General features: G+C 43.2%; 1 protein-coding gene across 1 annotated transcript in view; it reads left to right on the forward strand.

The window, feature by feature from the left end:
• The first annotated feature begins 9670 nt into the window (after positions 1-9670).
• ELOVL4 (ELOVL fatty acid elongase 4) overlaps positions 9671-22648 on the forward strand; it is a 31673-nt gene continuing 18695 nt past the window's right edge. Inside the window, exon 1 of the mRNA XM_054194498.1 lies at positions 9671-9890. Coding sequence (XP_054050473.1) covers positions 9791-9890 — 100 coding nt within the window. The 5' untranslated portion in view covers positions 9671-9790. The remainder of the gene's footprint in view (positions 9891-22648) is intronic.

The raw sequence follows: 22648 nt of genomic DNA on the forward strand, positions 1-22648 counted from the left end.
TCCAGCCTGTTTTTACTTTACTTTGTAATTCACCCAGCTAGTCCGTATCTCTCTAGTTTAGATCCAAAGATGCTGCAAGTCAAAAGCCTGACAAAGTGAAGATCATTGACATCCACTGCTCTGCCTTCATCTTCAAATCCAGTCATTACATTGAAGAAGGCAATTACATCGGTCAAGCACAATTTGCACTTGGTAAATCCATGCTGGTTTTTCCTAATCACTTTCTTCTCCTTTATGAGCCTGGACATGGCTTACAGAAGGATTTGCTCCATAAACTTTGCAAGGACTGAAGTAAAGCCAATTGGCCTGTATTTCCCCAGCTCTTGGCAGCCCTGCCGAGTAGGACTTGGGGTACTGGTGGATGAAAAGTTGGACATGAGCTGGCAACGTGTGCTTGCAGCCCAGAAGGCCAACCATATCCTAGGCTGCACCAAAAGAAGCGTGGCCAGCAGGGCAAGGGAGGTGATTCTGCCCCTCTACTCCCGTCTCGTGAGACCCCACCTGGAGTACTGCATCCAGCTCTGGAGTCCTCAGCACAGGAAAGACATGGACCTGTTGGAGCAGGTCCAGAGGAGGGCCACAAAAATGGTCAGAGGGCTGGAGCACCTCTCCTATGAGGACAGGCTGAGAGAGTTGGGGTTGTTCAGCCTGGAGAAGAGAAGGCTCCAGGGAGACCTTATTGAGGCCTTTCAGTACTTAAAGGGGGCCTACAAGAAAGATGTGGATGAACGTTTTAGCAGGGACTGTTGCGATAGGATGAGAGATAATGGTTTTAAATTAAAAGAGGGTAGATTCAGACTAGATATAAGGAAGAAATTTTTTACAGTGAGGATGGTGAAACACTGGAACAGGTTTCCCAGAGAGGTGGTAGATGTCCTAGATCTTTCCCAGATGCCTGGAAACATTCAAGGTCAGGTTGAAGGGGGCTCTGAGCAACTGGATCTAGTTGAAGATGACCCTGCTTATTGCAGGGGGGTTGCACTAGATGACCTTTAAAGGTCCCTTTCAAGCCAAACTATTCTATGATTCATGTCCTTTAGCAGTTTTTACTCTGGCTAAGATTTAGGTTTCCCAATTCAATCTCTCTGGCTAAGCTTTAGCTTTCCTAATTCAGGCTCTGCATTGGGCATTCCTTCTTTATTCCTCCTGAGCAGCCCATCCCTGCTTCTATCTCCCATAGGCCTCCTTTTTCCATCTAAGCCCAGTCCGGAGTTCCCCATTCAGCTAGTCTGGCCTCCTCACACCTGCATCGTGTCCTACAGACAGAAGCGGATGTTTCTCATGCTTTGAGGAGGTTGTCCCTAAATATCAACCTACTCTTCTGGGCTCCTTTGTCTTTCAAAGCAGCAGCCCCTGGGAATTAATCCACCAAGTCTCTCCCTGAAATTCTCTCTATTGAAGTTCAGAGTCATTATTGCTACTTGCCTCTTTTGCTTTCCGTCTGTGGCTTACAAGGAGGAGACCAATTATTTTGTTATTAGAATCAGCTAGAAAGCCATAAAATCAAATTTTATTATTCAACAAGTTTACTTAAAAAAATAAAGATTTTTTCATGTTGACATGAATTAATAAGTTGATCCTCAAAGTATATTAATATAATTGTCTTATTGTGCTCTTTTAGTGCAGCATCTTTGGCCTCCCTCATATTTTCAGTTGCCACTTGCTCAATGAAAAGGCAAATATTTTATTTCTGTTCACATGAAATAGGTGTCCATAAAGACTCTACTGAAGTCCAGAGTCCTGTTCATTTATACAAGCTGAGCATTTGGTCCAGCTGTTGCTTCGTGAATTCTTGAGGTAATTCAGATACAGAACTATTCTTCTGTGTCCATGAGCACCTCCATTCCTATGATTTTGGTGCAGGTATTACAGTATCTGGTTGGTCTTTGTCATTTGAGCATACTTTAATATTGTCTCTGACAGACCCTGTTACAGTATCAGGCTTCCCAGGTTTTGGTTCTAAGCATCCTGCTCCATTACATAGATAAGTCCTGAAATTTTGAGACAAGACCTGAGGCTAGATGTGGGGTTGATGAAATGTGCATATTTTGTGCACCTTCTCATATGCAGTAGCTGCCTTTTAAAAAGCACAACAGTTTATGGTGTTGCCTTCCTTTCCAGAAGTCCATTTAGCTGCCACATAGAGCTGTGACTCTTACCCTGGGGACAGGTGACTTCATTACCACCAGAGCTTTATAATCCTTGTAGAATCTCCCTGAGTATTTATTGCCTCTCGCGCTGAGAATGGATGGCTCACAGGCTAACACTAAGCCCAATGCCACAACACCCTTCAACGGGCAGTGCAAACCCACAGCAGGAAGCAACGCAGCCCTCCCTGGGGATTTCCCTGCCCAGCCCCAGGCTGGAGAGATGGATGTGTGGCAACTTGGGTTGCGTGTGGACAGTAGCTTGCAGAAGACACTTTCAAAGGCCTTTGCAAGGTAATGGCTGTTTTTCTCATTTCAACAACTTCTGTTGTATTATCTTTTTCTGCTCTTGTTTCGTTCTCTTACACACACAACTACTACAAAAACTTCTGTTGAGAGCCCTGACAACTGAAAAGCTTTAGAGCAGCCACTGCATGAAAATGTACAAGAAAACAGGCTGAGAGAGTTGGGGTTGTTCAGCCTGGAGAAGAGGTGGCTCCGGGGAGACCTTATGGCAGCCTTCCAGTACCTAAATGGGGCCTGCAGGAGAGATGGGGAGGGACTCTTCATCAGGGAGTGTAGCGATAAGATGAGGGGTAATGGTTTCAAACTGAAAGAGGGGAGATTTAGATTAGATATTAGGAAGAAATTCTTTACTGTGAGGGTGGTGAGGCACTGGAACCAGTTGCCCAGAGAAATTGTGGATGCCCCATCCCTGGAAGTGTTCAAGGCCAGGCTGGATGGGGCTTTGAGCAGCCTGGTCTAGTGGGAGGTGTCCCTGCCCATGGCAGGGGATTGGAACTAGATGATCTTTAAGGTCCTTTCCAACCTGAACCATTCTATGATTCTATGATTCTATGAAATTTGGAATGTCATTATACAGCATAGGAAATGGTCTGTCTTATATGTGTCCATCTTGCCTACAACTACTGGGTTTTCAGACCAGTTTTGTTTTGTTTTGTTTTGTTTTTAAAAAAACCCGGCAGTGGGTTTTTTGCTACTACCTAGTGGGTTTTCAGGTTCTTTCAAAGCAGGGTCCTGGGGCTCATGCCCTAACTGATCATGCCTGAATATGGTGCTGGAAAAGACCAGAGAACCATGGGTTTATACCAGTGAGTGGACAAGACTTAGCTAACTTAAAAGGAGATCCCAACACTTTTGGTCTATTCCATTCCAAAGAGCTGGAAACTGGTGTTCCTTTTCTCTAGGCTTGATTTCACCATAGATAAAATGAAATTAGTAATACCCGCTTATCTCAGTAGGGTGTTATATAGCTAACCCGTTGTTTATAAAATATGGCAAATGCTTCCACATGATCTTCTGGGGATAGGACGACGGCAGTATCTAATGCGGACAGGCATTCGGGCTGTCCATCAAGAGTGTACGGATCTAGAGAATGTCCCCCTGGCAGGGTGAAAGGCGAAGCATGCGCCAGGTCACTCCGGTTCAGAAGCCCGGGGGCTGACACAACCTTTCTGTAGTTCCTTTGCCACAGTTTTGTCCTCCACACATCACACAGATAAAGGGTATGCCCAGCACTGTCGTTACCACCCCTGCTCACACAGTGAACAGCCGGAGACAGCGTAATAGCGCACGGCTTGCGTAATCAACACCCCTCCGCCTAACTATATTGCTATAAGTGGCTTCTGCAGGGGACTGTGCCCTATATTTCAGGCCATTACTAGCGCAGAAGAAAAGGTGCAAAATCATCCCTACAAACAGCTACACGCCTTCGGGAGGCTGACACACCCAGCGAAGTGGGTGCAGTAGTAGTGACACACACCTATGGAAAAGGCTGGATTTGGTAGTTAGCGAGGTGCTGCAGATCTGACTATACACGTTGCTGCCGTTTCAACATAGTGCCCTCAAAACATCGGCTGATAGTTGGGCATAGCCGTTCTCCAGCATGTACACATATGAAGCCCTCATTGCAAAAGTGTGCTTGCCACACCTCACAAATGATAGATGCTGTGACAGATATCACCGTAGTTAAAAATCTCAGCTGTGTAAAAGTATGAGAAACCGTGCAAGAAAAGTATCAGTAAGGCAGAACGAGGTAGTATGCATACAGGTTTTTATCATCCTTGTGCCCATGAAATGCTCATTTTTAAAGGAAGATGAAATACAGGTAAAGCTGTGAATGTGTATCTGCTGAGTATACAACACACCTCATACACTGTGTATTACACATTAGCTTCTTGGTTAGGGTGAAGTCTCCCAGGGAGGAATTAATTATAAATAAATCTCTCAGAATGGGGCTGGGAAGCACTGGACTAATGGCTCTTCCTCTGGACCAGTACAGAACAGCGGCAGTTTCAGCGGGATGCAGCCCAGCGCTGCAGGCCAGCACTTCAGTCACTGTCCAGGTTTGCAGTAAACAGGGTTCGTTCTATAGTTTCAAGCTTGTAAACATAATAGAGTCAAACAGTAGTTATATGTACTTAGGAATAAAACCTGATGTAGCTTGGGAGAAAGCTATCCCCCACTTCCCTGGTCTTCTTCTCAGGAACAACTTTTTGGGTAGAAAGATAGAGAAGAAATATCAATATGTGTATAGAGTCCTGTGGAAACACAAGTTGTATTTACTTCACTAGGACTTCTCTCCGTTGGATCTGGCCCTTGAGCGTTTAATACAGGTTATTAAACATATTATCATTCTGATATTTCAGATAAAGCCACAGCAAAAGATGGGTGATGTTCAAAACATGAAGTTGACACAGACCAGAAATCAAATTCAGTGCCAGTGCTGGCAGACGCAAGTGAGGAGGAACCTAGTGGGAACTTACATCAAAGGTAAATTTTGGCCAAAGCCTGCAATGAGTATTAACATCTCTGGATACTTTCTGATGCATCATTCCAATTTATTTGGTTTGGAAAAAGCTGCTTTGATGCAGTTGAATGTCTGAAAGGACAGAAGTCATTTAGCAGATGGTTTAGAAGACAAAAGAGCTGGATCCGTTTCAGATCCTACCAAAGACTCCCTGTGCAAAAGCTGTGTAATCCCTGTGTGCCTGAGTTACCCCACCTCAAATTATGGAGTTAACAACATGTTGCGTAATAAACAAAAAAAAATAAATAATTAATTGGTGCTGAAAGACACCTTGTTGGTTTAAATGTTATTATTTAAAAAAAAAAAGATGGTTGTTTTAAAATGGCCTCTTTTAAGAATGCTTGCTATAAAGCTGCCTTAAACCAGCCTCTGTATTGAAGCAGATGATAGCAGTTTTACTATTGCATATGCATACACTTAAGCCTGGACTTGTTAGTTCAAAGATCAGACGAGCTTTTTTTGGCACAGCTAGCAGTCTTTATAGGGCATATCAGCTAGAAAGCCACAATGCAAGAAGCATGTAAATTTGACTGGGCACGCAAGAAAATCCCATGTACTGCAAAGTGATGTGCTAGTTTGTTTCATCGTTTTCCCTCTTAAAACATTGATGGAATCAAATGAAAAAAAGATATGGTAGTTCAATAGTTGAAGTACTCAAAAGACATTTCTAAAGTTAAGGTCTTTTGAACAACTTAAATTTGGTCATGCTTAATGCATATAATACTTTGTATGCCTTCTTTACTGGTAAGTGAAGAGGTTGTCCTTCGCCGCATGGTGTAACGTTTAGATCTTCTGTCAAATGCATTGATTCAAGCACTTTTATGGTTTCCCGCCAGGAAAGTTCCTGGTTGTTGTGATTCTCTTTGTAGCAAGGCAAAGTTGTTTCACTGCTGGTTTTGTCTTTGGGTGAGCTGCCTGGGGGGATCACGGGTGGCAACATACGACACTCTGACTGCTTTCTTCCTACTACACTTCAAAAATATTATCCAACAGATATTGTATTTCACTTTCCCCTTAAAACAATCTCATTGCTGACCTGTGGGGGAATACTTTCAATTAGTGCAGAAGCATCTGCACTAATTACAGCAGAATATGCTTCACTGAAATTGATGAGTAAATGCTTTTTCATGTGCATTACAAAATGCGCTGATCATCTGGACTTTGTAACATTTCTGCGGCTATTTATTTGTGTCATGAAGTAGCAGAAAATGGCTTGAGATAGTTCTGAAATGAGGGATCTCATTGGGTTTTTTTACAAAAAAGGCCTGGGAGGAATACGAACAATTTGTATGTTGAATGGGAACTGGGAGGAGACCTTCCTTGGGGCAGGCTGTCCCAGAACTTCCTGTTACCTTCTGCACCTTTCCTGAAGCACGTAGGCTTGCCTGCTGCCGGCACAAGCAACCTGCAGCGCCAGACAAATGGCCAGAGCACAGACGGGAATTCCTGTGTTCCTCTAGGGTCAGTTGCCACAGGCCTGCCTTTTCTGAGCGGAAACTTGCCCATCTGAGATGTCCAGATTTTAGGAATGTGTAGATTACCACATAGAAGAAGACAACACTGGCTAATTAATGATATTAAAAAATGATCTTTTTCTGACTACCTTGCTGCAGATTTCCATGGAGGCTGCTTCGATGCTGTGCCTTTGGATGCCTTCCTCCTTCTGCTCTCTTTAAGTAGAAGACATGGGTCTCAGCTTTCTTAGAACCAGCATAGCCTGCTGGATGCACAAGCGTAGGAAGCCAGCTGGGATGTGTTTGGAAGCCCTCAGACACAGACCTATTTCTAAAAGCATGTCCGTGTGCTTGCAGGCTGAATGAGAATAGTTTGTCATAAACTTCATCGCATTTTTTAAAGCCAATGTCAAAGCCCAAAAGAAGTTACTGTGGTTAGATTGTTCACCTTCTCCTTGTTTGCCAAGCTCTGCAGCTCTGTTGCGGCTCTTCTCATGGCTTAATTGCTCTGTAAAATTATCTATGTACAATCGTATTGCCAATATAAAGGAATTAATTGCAATCAAGGAAAGTTATCTAATCTGAAACAGATGAAACACTAAAATGGATCGTATAAATATTTTATAAACAATAATTACTGGTGTCAATTGTGCAAAAAAGACTTCCATAGAATAAATAAATAATCATTTTAATAAAGAAGTAAGCATATCTAGGCTATAATATAAATAATTATGATGATGAATATGTATTAATATTGCTAATAGGTCTTGTTTCTTTTTGTTCTCTGGTAGACTGTGGGTCTTTACTCCTTGTGTTGGTGGCACTCTGCTTAGTCCACATCTTGCCTGACATCAGGGTCGGCAGAGGAGTGCAATCCTTTGTCATGTTGATTCATTCAGTAGCCCATTCTGCTTCAAACATGTGGCCAAGGCAAATGGCCACGTACCAGTCTGAGGATTATGACTCATTCTTCTGGTTTCCTTTTGATTTAAATGATAATGTTAAAAAAAGTTCTGACAATGTTAGACAATGACAACCACGTTAGACAATGACAACCACGTGTCAGGTTTCTAACTGCCCAACGATACGCTGCAGTGGTTTCACCTGAAGGAGGCACAGGAACCACAGCTAACACCACGCTGTCTGCCAGGAAGCTGGGAGGCACATTGGTGTTGACCGTGCCCTACCCAGTGACAGATCCATTTCAGAGCTCTCACTGGACTTCCTGCTATGATCACTGACATCAAAATAAAATGTAACTCAAGTCAGTGCAATTCATGCAGAGTTTTGATTGACTCTTCTCACGTGAGAGAAGTGGCAGCTGTCCATACGTCATCAGCATGTGGTAACCTTGCTTTGGCTCCAATTTTCAGGCAGCACTGGGATAAGCTGGACTTCCCTATCCATCCAGGCCTCCAGGGGTTGACATAGCTCCTCTTCCTTTTCCCAGTGCAGGTGACCCCTACTCCCAAACACCTGCTGGTTTCGAAGCTCCAAGCGCAGCAGCTCAGCTCACAACAGAGTAACTAGCGATGGCCGGCGTGCCTCTCCCATCCATAGGGCTGGGATCCCGGGAGATCAGTGGAGGGTGACTCACCCAGGAGGAGAAGTGCAAGCTGTGCTCACCAAGACCAAGTGACAACGAGAGTGACACAGGTGCTGGTGCACTGGGGGAGGGAGAGGTAGATACCATCTGATCTGCTGTCTGCCAGGAAGAGGAAAGCTTTCAACTCGGGTGGAGCAGCTCCCCTCCTGTCCCTCGGTGGGGAAACTGAACCCAAAGGTGTCATGCAGCCATCCACACTGCACGGATCATAGGAGAGGGAGGGCAAGAGACAGGCTGGCAGGAGGAGATAAGAGGCAAAGGGTGTGGGGAGCAGCTGGTGCACCCAGAGCAGGCAGCGGGTTTGTCGGGGTTGAAACATAAGGTGCAGAATGGATGAACCGGGACTGCACCCACTGCCCTGCCAGCCTTTGCCACAGCGGCTCCTTCTCCTGCAGCCCCCAGAGATGGTCCAGGAGGGCGAACCTTGCTGCGCCATGAAGTGACCATAAAGGCTTTGGTCCATGAGATGGAGGGGGAAGTGCAAAAGGCACCTTGGTGCCACCTGGAGGAGCGGGCAAGTCGCTGGTCAGGGAAATGCCACCAACCACTGCCAGTGGGGCAGGGAGATGGTGAGATCGCGTTGCGATTGCTGGTTTTACCAGTGCTGGGAGAGGAAGGGATGGTAAGGGTGGCTGCAAAGTCAGCTGTAAAGCTGATGCCTCGGTACCAACAGCTTGAGGTCCAGTACCTGAAGGGGGCCTATAGGAGAGATGGGGACAGACCTTTTGTTAGGGAGTGGAGCAATAGGACGAGGGGTAATGGTTTTAAACTGAAAGAGGGGAGATTTAGATTAGGTATTAGGAAGAAATTCTTTACTGTGAGGGTGGTGAGGCACTGGCACAGGTTGTGCTCAGAGAAGTTGTGGATGCCCCATCCCTGGAAGTGTTCAAGGCCAGGCTGGATGGGGCTCTGAGCAGCCTGGTCTAGTGGGAGGTGTCCCTGCCCATGGCAGGGGGTTGGAACTAGGTGATCTTTCAGGTCCCTTCCAACCCAAACCATTCTGTGATTCTATGATTCTACAGTGCTGCTCGCCCGTTGCCTTGGCCTGTCTGTCAAGGGGGAGTGAGAGGGGAAGGAGAGGAGATGAAAAATCCAAACGGCTAAACCGAGAAAAGGAAGAAAAGCAATAAAAGCTGACTGAAATATTTATTCCCCCGCCTGGCAAAGGCATACCTATTTGAAAATAAAAGGCGAATGAAGATAATAAACACCCCATTTCCACCCGGGACGCCCCCTGAAGGAGGACGGGAGTCCCGAAACGGAGCGGCCTGAGACCGCCCTGCACCTGCTCCCGCCGCGCTCCCCCCACACCGGGCGCGCCGTGGGGCCGCCCGCACTGCGCCTGCGCGGCCGGGGCCGGGGCCGGGGCCGGGGCCGGGGCCGGGGTCGTGCCGACGCGCACCCCGCGGGCAGCCGGTCAGCCAGCCCCGACGGTCACGTGACGCCAGCGCTCTGCTCCGCACCGCACCGCACCGCACCGCACCGGGCGCTGCGGAGCCGCAGCCGCTTCTTGCCCCCCCCGCTCCCGCCCTCCATCCCGCCTCCGCCTCCTCGCCCTCCTCCCTGCCCGCGGGGCGCGGGAGCCGGTGACGGGAGCGAGGCGGAGTCTGGAGGGAAGATACCGAGAGATAGAGATTTAAATCACATCCCCGGCTGTAGAAGGGCGGCAGCAGCAGCAGCCCCGGCGCAGAGGCACGGACGCACGCCCTGACAGAGAGGTCTGCCGGCTCCGCCGCTGCTGCTGCTGCTCACCATGGGTGCCGCCGCCGCCGAGCCCCCCCGCGCCTTGGGCCTGGTGTCCAGCGTGGTCAACGACACCCTCGAGTTCTACCGCTGGACCTGGAGCATCCGAGGTAAACGCGCCAGCGGCGGCCCCGCCGGCGACCGCCATCGCCGTGCCCGGCATCCCCGTCTCCCCCCCCGCCGCCCGCTGTCACTGAGGGCGCAGCGCTTCAAAATGGCTCCGTCTCCCGGGAGACGGCGGCGCGCGCCCAGGGGGTCTGAGGGGCGGCGGGCGGGCCCGGGCCGGGGTCCCCGGGCCTGCGGCGGCGGGAAGGCGGCCAGGCCCCTCCGCGGCCGCTTCTCCTCCTCCTCCCGGGTGCGCGCTTAGGTGCTTTGTTTGTTTATCTGTCTTAAACCCGTGTAACGGCGCGGGGCGCGCGGGGCATCCCTTCGTGGCGAGGTGAGGGCGTCCCGTCGTCGCCCCCTCCCTCTCCCCGCCGCCCCCCCCCCGCCCAGGGCGCCGCAAAATCCGCTTCCCGGAGCCGTCGTTCCGCTGGTTCCCGCTCAGCGCAGCGTGCCCTGGGTTGGCCATAGCGGGAATGTGGTGTCGGAGGTAAGGGAGGCCCTCCGGGAATCCGTGGTGGAGCTCAGGCGGCTTCTGCGGCAGGTGGGAGAGTCCCGGAGGCAGCATCGCGTGGAGCTCAGCAAACTAAACGAGGAGACGATCATTACCATCAATGCAGAAGCTTTTCATTTGGTATTAAGTGCATTTGGTTGTCGGTTCTGCTGTTCTCTGAGTTCAGTGTGCTCCATTTTTGCATTGGCACCCCACGACCGCAGTGTGGAAGATGCTGAAGGAAGAGAAAAATGTCTGGGAATACGGAGAAATGCGAAAAGCGGCCTTCAGTGCTGGGACAGCAGATGAGGCGGTAACTGGCTGCAGTGACCGGTAGCTCTGGAAGTATTGGTCAGCGTGAATGGCTCGCTCTCGTTGGTCAAATGACAGGAGCAGGGTAGAGTCGCAGCTTTCATAGTTGCTATTGTGAGTAGGTTTGGGCAGCTGACAGAAGAATCACTTCTCTGAATGTTTTCTTCAGGTTTTTTTAATTATTTTTTTTTTTAAGTTGTCCACACAGGGATGAGGTCTAGGCTATTTTGGTTTAAACCTAGAAATACATGGAGCAAAACTCTGGAGTGAACGCGACCACGGATGTATTTTGTGGCAGTGTGATAAGTGAGAATGCGGGGCCTTCGTTACAGACGGGAAGCTCACTACTGCATCAGCAGTCTTTTCCGCCCCCCTCCCTTCTGCCATCTGTCAGATAATAAATTAATCTTATGTTATAGACGGAGGGAGCTCACTTTTTTCCCCACAAATTGCCTTCCCAGCCTATCTTCTGGGTTTTACCATATTTTAAAAAGTAAGCCTGCCTGCATATTTTTTTTCTTCTGTATCTAAAACCTGCCAGAATATGAGATCAAATAAAAATGCTTGCAGCAGCACTGCATTGTAATCTACCAGTGTTTGCTCTCTTTCTCTGCCACTTGCAACATACAGTTGTTCGTAGACTGACAGGTAATGCATGAAAGAGATGCTATTCTAGCCAATTAATAGCATTTTCAGATGGGTATAAAAATAGATGTGGGTATAAAGTTGATGTACTTATGGATTACTTGATTTCTTTGTAGAAAGACTTAAAGTTCTGTTATGTTTTCTGAACTTCAAACATGTTATTTAAGTCTGTAAATGGACCGTGTTTATGGTAAGCAAAGAGGATTGGAGGAAAAAAAGAGGTATGAAAATGCAAGTTTATGTAAGGAATATAAAAAAAGAGGGATGAAAAGGCAAGTTTATGTAAGGAATATAAAGACAAGTAACTTACATTAATACTACATATAGATCAAACTTTTATTGCTTATTCATGCTTCTTTGGAGAATCTTAAGTAGTAGGATGACATTGTGATGGCATCTAAAATATGCTTAAGTCTTTTATTACTTTACTAACACAAAATTTTAAGCTATTGCTCTAAGTTCAGTAGTGTTGCTGCTAAAACAGGATTCCACTATAATGAAGTACATCAGTTGCATTTTGCGTAAGAGGTGGAGAGTTTCTTGTTCAGGTTCTGAGTTTCCCCGGATCCCTGCAAGGATAGTTTTGGATAGAGCCTAAGTCACTTCAAAAGCATGTTACTGTTCTTGTTTATAGCCAGTAGTATGTAAAAACAAGGTTCTCTAGTTTTTACAGTCAGGTGTGGATATGCGAAACGTAATATCACACAATGTAGTTACAAGGTGGCTCTGGATAAGAAAGTGGCATTTATGAGGCAATGCTGCGTTGCTATTTAATGAAATCATATCTTAATGCCCTAAGTTCTGCTTAAATACCTGCTCTGCTTGCTGCTTTTCTGCAAGCATCTTCATTCAGGAAAAAAGTAATAGTCTCTATTTGCCATCTCTGAGGGAATGTATGTTAAAATCATGAATTCAGCACTGTTAGGTGAATTCATGCAATTCACCTTTGTGTCAAGAGCTATGGCAGTGATGTTGCTCAACAGAAAACACAAATTATGGCATGCAAGACCATTGCCTAACGTTCAATATCATTAAATAAAAAACTATACCACGCAGCAAAGTTGCTCAACAAATGGTGCCATGCAATAGCATTACACAATAAATCATACTGAAACACTACTACACAGCAAAATTACACAATAAAATGTGAAGAAATTTTATTCCCACTACTACTCCTACACAAAGATTTCTCATTCATATAAAATGAAATTTACTTATTCTCTCCAGTTCTTGTTTCCATTTTTTATTGGACACCCAAGTCTGACTTCAGCACTGTTCTCAGTATTCAGCGGGATTGTCCTGCCAGCAGGTGTTTTCTAATGCTACCCTGGACTCCTGTGATGGGACTTGTGTAGAACTGTGCCAGGATGTCCCACTGAGTCTCGTGCTGCTTTATTTTTGTGCTGCAAAGGTTTGGTCTTGTTCCTCCCCTGCTTTGTGCTATTTAAAAAGCGCAATTTAAAATTCCTTTTCTGAGGAAAGAAAAGAACCGCAAAAGACCAAGTATATGATGACCCAAACTGGATTTTTTTTAATAATGTCACAGGTTTTTTTAGCATTAAGTGTTCTATCTAAAGTAAGTTTTCTTTTGGTTTTGTTTGTTTTTTTTTTTTGTTTTGTTTTTAAATCTTGCATTTGGGAATAATAACAGTGTTCTGTGACTGTTTCCCTATATATATTATCAAACGTGTATTTTCAGCCTTATATTTTAGTTTAATATGTTTTTGCATGTTAATTTGTTGGAATACTATTTTTGTCCTGTCCTTCTTTGACTGTCTTTTTAGACCCCTTTCATGAAAGCCTAAAATCCATTGTAATCATATATTCACTTGAAAAGGCTGAAGGAGTTAATTTAGGAAGCCATAAACTTCAAGGAGAGGGTGAAAGCATAAAAAATTGGTCTCAGCAGTCATCAGGAGAAAAAAAGGTGGTCAGGGGAACAGTTACTATCAGGAAAGATGATCTAGGAATGCCGTGCCATTATTTTTGTAAGGGCATGGGACCAGTAACATGTAATAGGTAGGGCAGGGCTTCCTTCTTTCTCTCTGCTCGGGTAGCTGGTTGGGGTTAGATCTGCCAGGAAGGATTAAGGGTATGATTAGATGACTGAGCAAATGACTTAAAGGGAGGTTCCAGGCTGAGTCCAGGAGAACTATTAAGATGAATAACTCGGGACACAATCCAGGAAAGAAGAATTTGGAAATCTCAAAACATGGGTGAAGAGACCATTGGCAGTTGGGGAGGGGGTGTAAGAGACTGTGGCTCAAAAAGGAGATTTGTTAAACCCAGTATCAAAAAATTTGTTTTAGAGGAACTAGTTAATTTGAATGCATTGAGCTGAAGAACAGAAGGATTTACTGACTTTGGGTGAGAATGATTGTTCTTGGAGCTCAAAGTTAAAAGGAGGCAGGGCCATCCCAGGCCGTGCGGGATTGCTTTGGAACAGCAACTATTTACAGCTGTTGCAGTTAATAAGATTACAGACTTTTTCCATCAGGAGGAAAGGAGAGAGGAGAAAGATGCAAACTTTCACTTTAGTGGTAGGAGAGTCTTCTAAGTAGCATCTTGTTCAGGAGCAATATCAATCGTAGCTTTTATCAACTGGGTCAGAAGTATAAGGCAATGAGGATGGGAAACACAAGAAACTTAGAGCTGCTTGCCTTAAAAGTGATCAGGTGAAGCAGGTTCCATGGGAACTCAAATTGCCATAAAAACTTTTGCCAGGAAGATCTTGGGACTAAGTTAAAAATGCACAGGAAATCCAGGCTCAGTTTCTCTTTCAGTCCACATAACAGAACTGGAAGAAAATGCTTTTCTTCTTCCCTCATTCTTTTCCCCATGTAGAAACCAAGCGTGGCTAAAGGATCCTGAATGTTTATGCTTGAGGAAAGTTTATTGGAGTGATCAAGCAGAGCAGTGGGGTTGTCTGAGTGCAAGTAGTACCTTGTTGTATTTGAGGATTTGTGCCAAAGCTGGAGGCAAGAAGAGTCTCAATGAAAGTTCTTCAGAGGGTGACGATGAAGAGAGAGAGAACAAAAGGCGAAACGAAAGTTCATGAATCCTGTCTCACAGAAACAAAGAAGAATATGTTCCTAAACTTTCAGAGGGCTGGCTGAGCATCAGACTCAGTGATTTGGCATGATACTTGTCTTGCAGGTACAGTTTTCTTCTCAAGGGAACAGTTTTTTCGATCTGTGACTGTCTGTGTAAAACACAGGGATTAGGTAGGAAGAAACACACCAGAAGCTGGAGAAGCTAGTGTGATTGGGTTTGGCTGTCTCATGTCAGAAACACAAAGGAAAAACCTGCAGCGGAAGCAGCACTCGGAGAAGTTGATTACAGAAGCAAAGAATGTTAGAGGCTAGATTATGTGCATCTACTGTCAACCAAACTGAGCAATGGGAGCATCCCAGTTTACTTGATTCGTTTCATTAAGTATCACATTTAACTTCCTGTCAGTAGAGGGAGGGACTTTATTAGTGAAGAAAAAGCAGCTGTCAGTATTCAAGACAACTTGCTAGGTGTTTGAGGGAAATTCCATCCACGTTTCATCACCAGGAGATTTTATCAGATTGAGAAACTCAAAAGACAGATAATCAGAACAAAACAAATACCAAGCATCTTTGGAAATGGCAACATCACTCAGAAAAGTACATTACTGAAGTGGAAATGTCTGCTTGGAGATTTTGAATAGCCAAGCTTCAAGAACTTGAGCCTGAGGGAGTAGCTTGAAGCAAAGCTGACACTATGGAGCTGAGTTGTGAGTGGAAGACTTTTCTTATCCTAAGATGAAGGAGGAGGAGTTGTAGGTGGTCACCTGTAACTCTTAGCTCCAGCGAAGAGATGAAAAAGCCTTCAAAGAGCACCAACAAGAATGTGATATGAACTTCTGTTTGAATATTCATCAGCGTATTCCAGAAGCAAAAGGAAATGTTTGGACAAAATGGCAAGAACATAACTGAACTTCAGAAAATTCCTTTTAAAGCTGTGTAGATGGCATGCCTTGAAATCTGTGGAGGAAATAAGATGTTACAAATATTCTTAAAGCAGATTCCATGGAACAAGGTCAGGAAAATGCTTTATACAGAACTTAACCAAGCTTGTTGCATGACCTTAGTACCTACTGCAGAACATCAAATGACTGTATATTTGCAATTGCAGCACACTGTAAATTACTTCTATGGAATTCTGGGCAGATCGTGTTTCTCAGCTAAGGCTGCATGCCGTTAGTGAGGAGCAAATCGGCATGTGGTCCTGGAGCCACATACTGCAACGAGAGATGGAGAATTCTTGAGCAATTGAAATATCTGTGGCATGGAGCAGATGCCTTCATCCTGGGGGCTGCACTGGTAATGTAAATTGATTGAGCATAGTGATTGAACTAGTTTTTGTTCATAGGTAGCTGTCTCTAGTTGGAGAAACTTGACTAGAAGTTGATTGTGGTAGTCATTCTGTATTTATGCGATGCTTGGGGTGAAGAGGCATGTAGTGGTTATAGCTGTGGAAGACCAGAAGAGGTTGTATTCAAGGCAGCTGTGATATACTGTCCTGTGCAACCAGGAAAGATTGTCAAAGTCTGCATAAGGACAGTTAGTAGAGGAAGGTGTAGGAACCATAGGCGGTAGTTCCTTTTAAGGTCTCATAGATCAGGAGTCATGAGGAGTGGGTGAGGCAAGACTCCTCTTTTTCCTTTGCCAGTCTAGACAGGTTTTTGGACATACGCAATTCACATGGAAAGGATTAAGGGAGCACTTAGATGAAAGACTCCAAGCAGACACAGAGAGAACTTCAGGAGGAAGAATTTGCTAGGATGCAAGACTGAGGGCGGGTGGGTGGGAAAGGCTGTGGTGTGTACTGAGGAGTTTTTTGAGGTAAGGCAAATGGGGCTAAATGTGAATGGCCTGTAAAACTTCTGTTAAATAAGAGTTCATTTAGCTAAAAAGAATTGGCTGTAAAAAGAATGAGAACTTTGGGTTTTAGAAAGTGTTGGTATGAGTGGAGTGTGCCTGGAGCACAGAAGTTGGGACAGTATGCTTTTAAGGGCAAATCTGATCCATGAGGTAGGACCACTCTGACAAGTAAACTGTTATATGGCAAGGCTTTGCTTTCTCAGGCTGTATTTGAAAACAAATTGGAAGCTGCCATTGGCTTACATAAGGAGCTCTTGTGTGTGGGACTATCTCACTGACATCTCCTTTAGGAAGATGTAGATGGAGGGATACGTAGTTTCTGGATCTTGTTTAGGTGGCAAGCGGCTACAACCGTGCTCAATTTTGTCAAGACTCAAGTGCTTCTGAGCCTGTGGACTTCAAGGTCTTGTGGCATTTTAAGGACATAAGTGAAGGCAGCTCTGAAATTCAGGCCTGCTGAGATTCAAGTGTCAGCTCTGTGGGTATTTGCAGGACTGTACCCTAGATTGTAGATTGTAAAGCAGTAAGTAGCTCCGAGGCAAGCCTAGAGATGAATTGAGTGCAATATGTTTTGTATTAACTCCCATTGTGTGTACTTGGATCTCAAGATAAACATGAGCTAGTTTACCCTTCTCTTATGGAAGGTGAGGGGGAATAAGCTACCTCAAATTTGGCTTGCATTTGCTGCAAGATAATGGCACGCCTGTGGGCATTGGTTGTGTCAGGTTAACTCGCTTATGTGCCTGTAACTCAACTCCTTTCTTTATGTACTTGAATAATCTCAGTGGTTTGATCCTTAACTCCTGCCCCGGAGTGTGTTCTCTCTCCATGGCATTGTGTCTGCTTGTACCATGAGATTCTTTCCTAGTTTCACTCCATCCACTCATCTCCCACATGTGCGTTTCTGTTTCAGCATAATCGTGGACTCTTGACTATTTGGTTTGTTTCCATCATATTTTCCTATTCCTCTTGTCTCTTTCTGCAGTCTTTCAAAAGTATCTTCTTCCTGCTCTTGTATGTTATGCTTCAGTTTGCATGCTTGACCACAGTGCTTTTCTATTTTTTTTTTATTCTGCTTATAGATATAATTTCCTTGTTTTCCCTCCCCCAGTTATAGCAAGTATGAGAGGTAGTTTTATTGCTTTCTAAATGCTCACAGAACGTTGCTGGAAGAACGGAATTTATAATCAATGTCTCTCACTCTTTCTGTTGAGCCAGTAAAGCTTGTCTTAGCTCTCTAGACAAGATTTTATGGCCTTCTATTTCTAGAGCATCATTGTAACACCTTGTTTTTAAATGGTTTAAGATACTCTAAAGGAAAAAAAAAAACAGAAATACAGGTGCTGAATTGAATCACTGGGCTGTAAATAGGAGACTTCATAACCATGTTTTCTGGGTTTGCATTTAATATTTAGTGGTTTACCAGGACAGATATGACCAATAGAAATATTTACACATAGAGTACCCCAAAGTGCTTTCACATCTGGGTCAGATTTTCTACCCTTTCTAATCTCAGTTTCAGTGATCCATGAATTTTTGATCAAGATTGAGAAACTATTGCAGAAACCATTAGAGAAGCTTAGATTTGGGGGCCATATGTTACCATGAAAGGTAACACGACTGTAGAAGCAAGAGACTTAGTTGTAGTGCTCCTTTGGGTATGGCATTATCTAGCTGCCAAGCTGATGATTTTGCTACTGTATACTTAGTGAGTGAAAGATTCAAACAGTGATCATTCTTCTGGTCATCTTTGGGTCTAAGAACATTTCCTATTAAGTTCACATTTTGAAAATCAACATTTCAAAATTAGTCTCTTTTTTTGGTTTGGGGTTGGTTGTTTCTTGGGTTTTTTTTCCCCTTCCCCATAGATTTGTCACTTTTGCTGATGTCAACGGCATGTTGAGGAAATAAACTCTAAATGTTTTGCAGCGTTAATTTTTTTGGAGGGTTTGAGTGATGTACTTGTGTTAGGCTAACAGAAGACCTAATGTACCTCACAACTGTGTATTTTACTTCTGCCCCTGAACTTTGAAGATCAGAGCTAATATATTTCAATAACTCCTTGTGTAGTTTTTACTCAAAACAGAATTCACACCTCATTCATCAGTCTGTAAAACCAAATTGATGGCCAGCATCCTCGTGCTGATGCAAAGAGAAAAAACAGGTAGTTTATCAGAGAGATCTCAGCACAGCTCTTTGCAAATGCTCTCCCGTAGCTTTCTGGTATTATTTTTAGGTAGGTTTCACTTCCATTTGTGTTTTTCTTAAATGTTCAGCTACTGCATCTAGGAGTCTCTAAATGTTCATCTGCAAGCCCAAATCACCCTGTGCTATGAGAGCAGCAACATCAGTTGTTTACATTTGCTGTGTAGTTCATCATCAGTATCCTCGGGCTGTGTTAGCACATTAGCAAGACATAGCTCAGTACTGAACTTACTATCCCGTGTATGCTGAGTATGTAACACTTGTCTCTACAGTGGATAAGGCCTTGCAGAGTTGTTATTAAACAGTTGTTAATAATCCTTCACGTTTTTCAAGGAAGTGAGCTTCTAACTCAGGGAATCCAATAAAACTGTCTATGGAGAAGATTTATTCTATGATCATCCCCTTCGGCATTATAAAACCCTGAATCATACTAGATGGACCAATAGTCTAATCTGTTATTGCAACATTGAATACACATAAATCCTGCGTTTGTATTACTGCTTACTGATACCCCTACAACTATTTTCATAGTCCCAAACCCCACCACTTCTGTGTGAAGTAATGACATCTGCAGTCTGAGCTCTCAGAAATAAGTTTGGGCTAAGACCAGAGAAGTCTGAATAAAAGTTTCAATAAAGAAAACGCTGTAGAAGGAAAGCTTGTTGAAGTGTGTTTTATGCTGCACTTTTATTTCTTTAGAAATACAGATACATGGGCTGGATCATAGGGTTCTGCAACTAGTTAATAAAATTGCGTTCCGTGGGTTGGTTGGGGTTTTTCTGTTGTTGTTTTTTCATCTGTTTTCTTTATCTGTTTACTCCGTAACTTGTAACATTTAAGAAAAGACGTGCAGGTATCACTGCACTGGGAATATATCTTGCTTTTGTGATGTTTGAAAAAGTAAGATTTGACATATGGAAGAATGCTACGTGCCTCAAGGGCTTACTATCTTGCAAATCTTGTGTAAGCTTAAATGAGGATTATATTTTTATTATTCCTTGAAGCAGAGTGTTTGCACTGTCCTCTCTAATAATCATGGTGGAGGAGGTAAATCAAAAATAATTTGAACAAGGCAATCTCTTAGACTTGAAATTGCATTCTTATGGTTCCTGAGCGTCATAAAAATTCTATTATTATCCTTGCCTTGAAACAAGTGTATCCTGTAATTGCTGTGTACAGGCACAAAGACAATACGGTATTAATGATTGACTGATGGGAGTTCCAAGAAGACTAGAATGTTAGTTAGAATAACAGGAATACTGATTAAAATACAACAAATTGGGATGGCATTCCTGTTACTTTAACGTGAGTTTATAAAACATGCATATTACATAGGTGTCCATTAGCTGCAGGAGATGTTCCTCTTAGCTATGTGGTATTTTGATTTTATGTTGCTGTTACAGCTTTAAAGAAGACTAAACAGTCAATTAGGAAGCCCTGACATTTAAAACAAAGCCACAGCTGGTCATAGGCAGTACCTGTTAGTCTTGTCTGTAGTCCTTTTGGTTTTGAGGCTGGCATCGCTCATTTCTGAGTGCAACAGGATTTGTACAGCTTCGTCTGCAAACTTTTAAAATCTGTGGGTTTTCTTGGTTTGTCTTTCAGGGTATATGCTTTCATTATTCATTGTGCTTGAGACTGAATATTTTTATTCTTGCATTTTAGCTTGATGTTTCATAGCTTGTTAAAACAATAATGCTTTGCCATAAAATTTTGATGTCTGTTGTTCTTGGTCCAAATAAATTAGTTTGTTGTTGGCTAGTTAAAGCTTGAAAATAGACAAAATACTTAACTCAGCTATTCCTGTTCATTCTTGAAGATCAAGTATTTTTTCTCTGTACTGGGTTCTGTATTAAAATAAATTACTTAAATCGGGCCAGCTGTTGTGCTGTTTTGTGAACCTTTGTCCATATGGCATCGTATGCACGTCATCCTTAGCTTTACCGGTAACATACTCTTTGTTTTCTTGCCAGTCATAACCAGCACTGATGCTATGACGTTATTGTGATAGTTCTTCTGTGAGGGAAAGTGGCAGGGACTTGATTGATATGGTTAATTTTCCCTGTCAAAGAGGTGCAAGGCAGATTTGCATGTTTGTGGGGTATCCAAAGAAGAGCCATGAAAATGATTAAGGGATTAGAAAATATGCCTTCAGGTGAATGAAATAAGGTGGGTTTTTAACTTTTTTTTTTTTTTTAGAAAAAAAGGCAGCTAGTGAGTGACCTGATATCTGCTTATAACTACCCAAATGAGGAGGAAAACATGATAAAAGATGGGTCTTCAGTCTAGCAGAGAAAAGTATCACAAATTGGTTAAAATTTAATCCTAATTCCTTTGGATTTGAGGAGCAAATTTATGCAGTGAGTCCAGTTAACATTTTACAGCAAGCTGTTACGTGTTCTGCTGGGTTCTCTGCCTCTGAATGACATACCCTGTCGTAAAATGGGAAAATCTTCTGAGGAAGATCTTTTAGCTAAAATGTGCATTAAGGGAAGTTTCATGGTCTTTGCTTTGTAGATTATACTAGATTGCAACGTTCCTGAGTTAGGTACAGGTGTCTTTGACCCCGTCAGACTCAGAAATGCCCGTAGTGCCAGAAGACTGCAGGCATTGCCAAGTATGACTAGTGAGGTAAAGGTGAGAAAGAAGCATAAACTGGACATTTCCTGTGTCCCAATTCTTTTGTTTTCCTGCAGCAATCTGTCTGCACAATCCCTTCTAAGAAGACATAGACTTTTTTCTGATTGAAATAGGAGTGAGGCAACAGGCACTTGTTATTTTAGTTCATGCACTAGCTTCAATCCTCTATCATAGGATTTCTCATAAAAAAACTTGATAAACTGAGATAATTGAGGATTAGAGTGCAGTAGTGCAATTAATAATCAATATCAAAGCAGACAAGTTAATTCAAGCACCGTAAGCCTTTAAAAGAATCATTCATTTTGGGCCCTATAAACTGCTCTATTAAAATTGTAATAAATAAGTGAATAGAAAATTCTAACTTCTGTAGGTATTCAGTCCAAAGATACATGGCTTCTCAGTTTTGACTCTGCTGAGGTACTTCTCTAACAGTCTTCAGTCTCAAGTTGTGCAGCCTTAGTTAGTTGTGTACTGCTTTAAAGGCTGAGTTTATAGCCTCAGCTGTTCCATTTGTACGTTCTGAGGTTTTAGTTAGTCAAAGGCTGAGCTTTTTTTCATGGAATCTCTACAAACTGGTAACAGTAAAGGTACTTTCAAGTGATTGTGATGCATTACTCCATTTAGTTTAAAAGGCTAGGGTCTAATCATATAGATGCAATCATGTAGATGCTTATTCAAGTTTACTTTCAACTGAGACAGTCTGCAGTGGTTGTACAGCCACAGTGGACCTTATATTCACTTGTAAATATTTACAGGACTGAGCCAGTATTCCTAATACAAATGCAGAAAGATTAGTATGTTGTATAGAATATAAATCTGTAACCAAAAAGAAAAGGAGGAGAGGGGGAGAACTAAAATACTGCAAAGGAGTTTACTGTGAAAGCTTTGTAAACATTTTAAGGTGTATGAAGTTAGTTTCTCACATGTTTACAAAATGAAAACACATAGCATATAAGAAATATCCTTCAATTAGAGTGCTAGTGGAGATAACAAGATGTGTGAAATTCTTAGAGGATTAAAACAGTGTAGTTCATACAACAATACTACAATTAGATAACACTGGTTTGCCTTCCTTATATTGTGGAATTAACATTTTACTCGTTTAAGGAAACCTTTCTTGAACTGAGATTGGGCTTTGAGCGGACTTCTTGTTAAAATAAGCTGTGGTCTGCAGAGAGCTCTCACTGTTAAGAACCGCCTTTAAACAGTCACCATCATTTCTGCAGTGTCTTTAGAAATGTAATTGGACAGATGGATGTGCTGGATTGGCACTGTAAGTGTCTTTGCGCTGAGAATAGTATCAATAGCTATTAATAACTTCGAAAGGCTCTCCAGATAAATTAGTGAGTAGTGACCTTATAGCTAAGGAATACATATGTTGTTAAAGTAAACATAAAGACTTGCTAAGTATTGATTTTGATTCTAATATGAATGCAAGGAATTTCAAAAGTGATGTGTTTTAGTTATGTAGTATTTTCTGTAAAACTAATATTAAAAACAGAGATAGTCACCGTTGTACTGTTTCAGCATTCCTCTTGATGAATGTAGGAGCAACTGTGCT

Source organism: Rissa tridactyla, chromosome 3 (assembly GCF_028500815.1).
Source record: "Rissa tridactyla isolate bRisTri1 chromosome 3, bRisTri1.patW.cur.20221130, whole genome shotgun sequence".
Classification (NCBI taxonomy): Eukaryota; Metazoa; Chordata; class Aves; order Charadriiformes; family Laridae; genus Rissa; species Rissa tridactyla.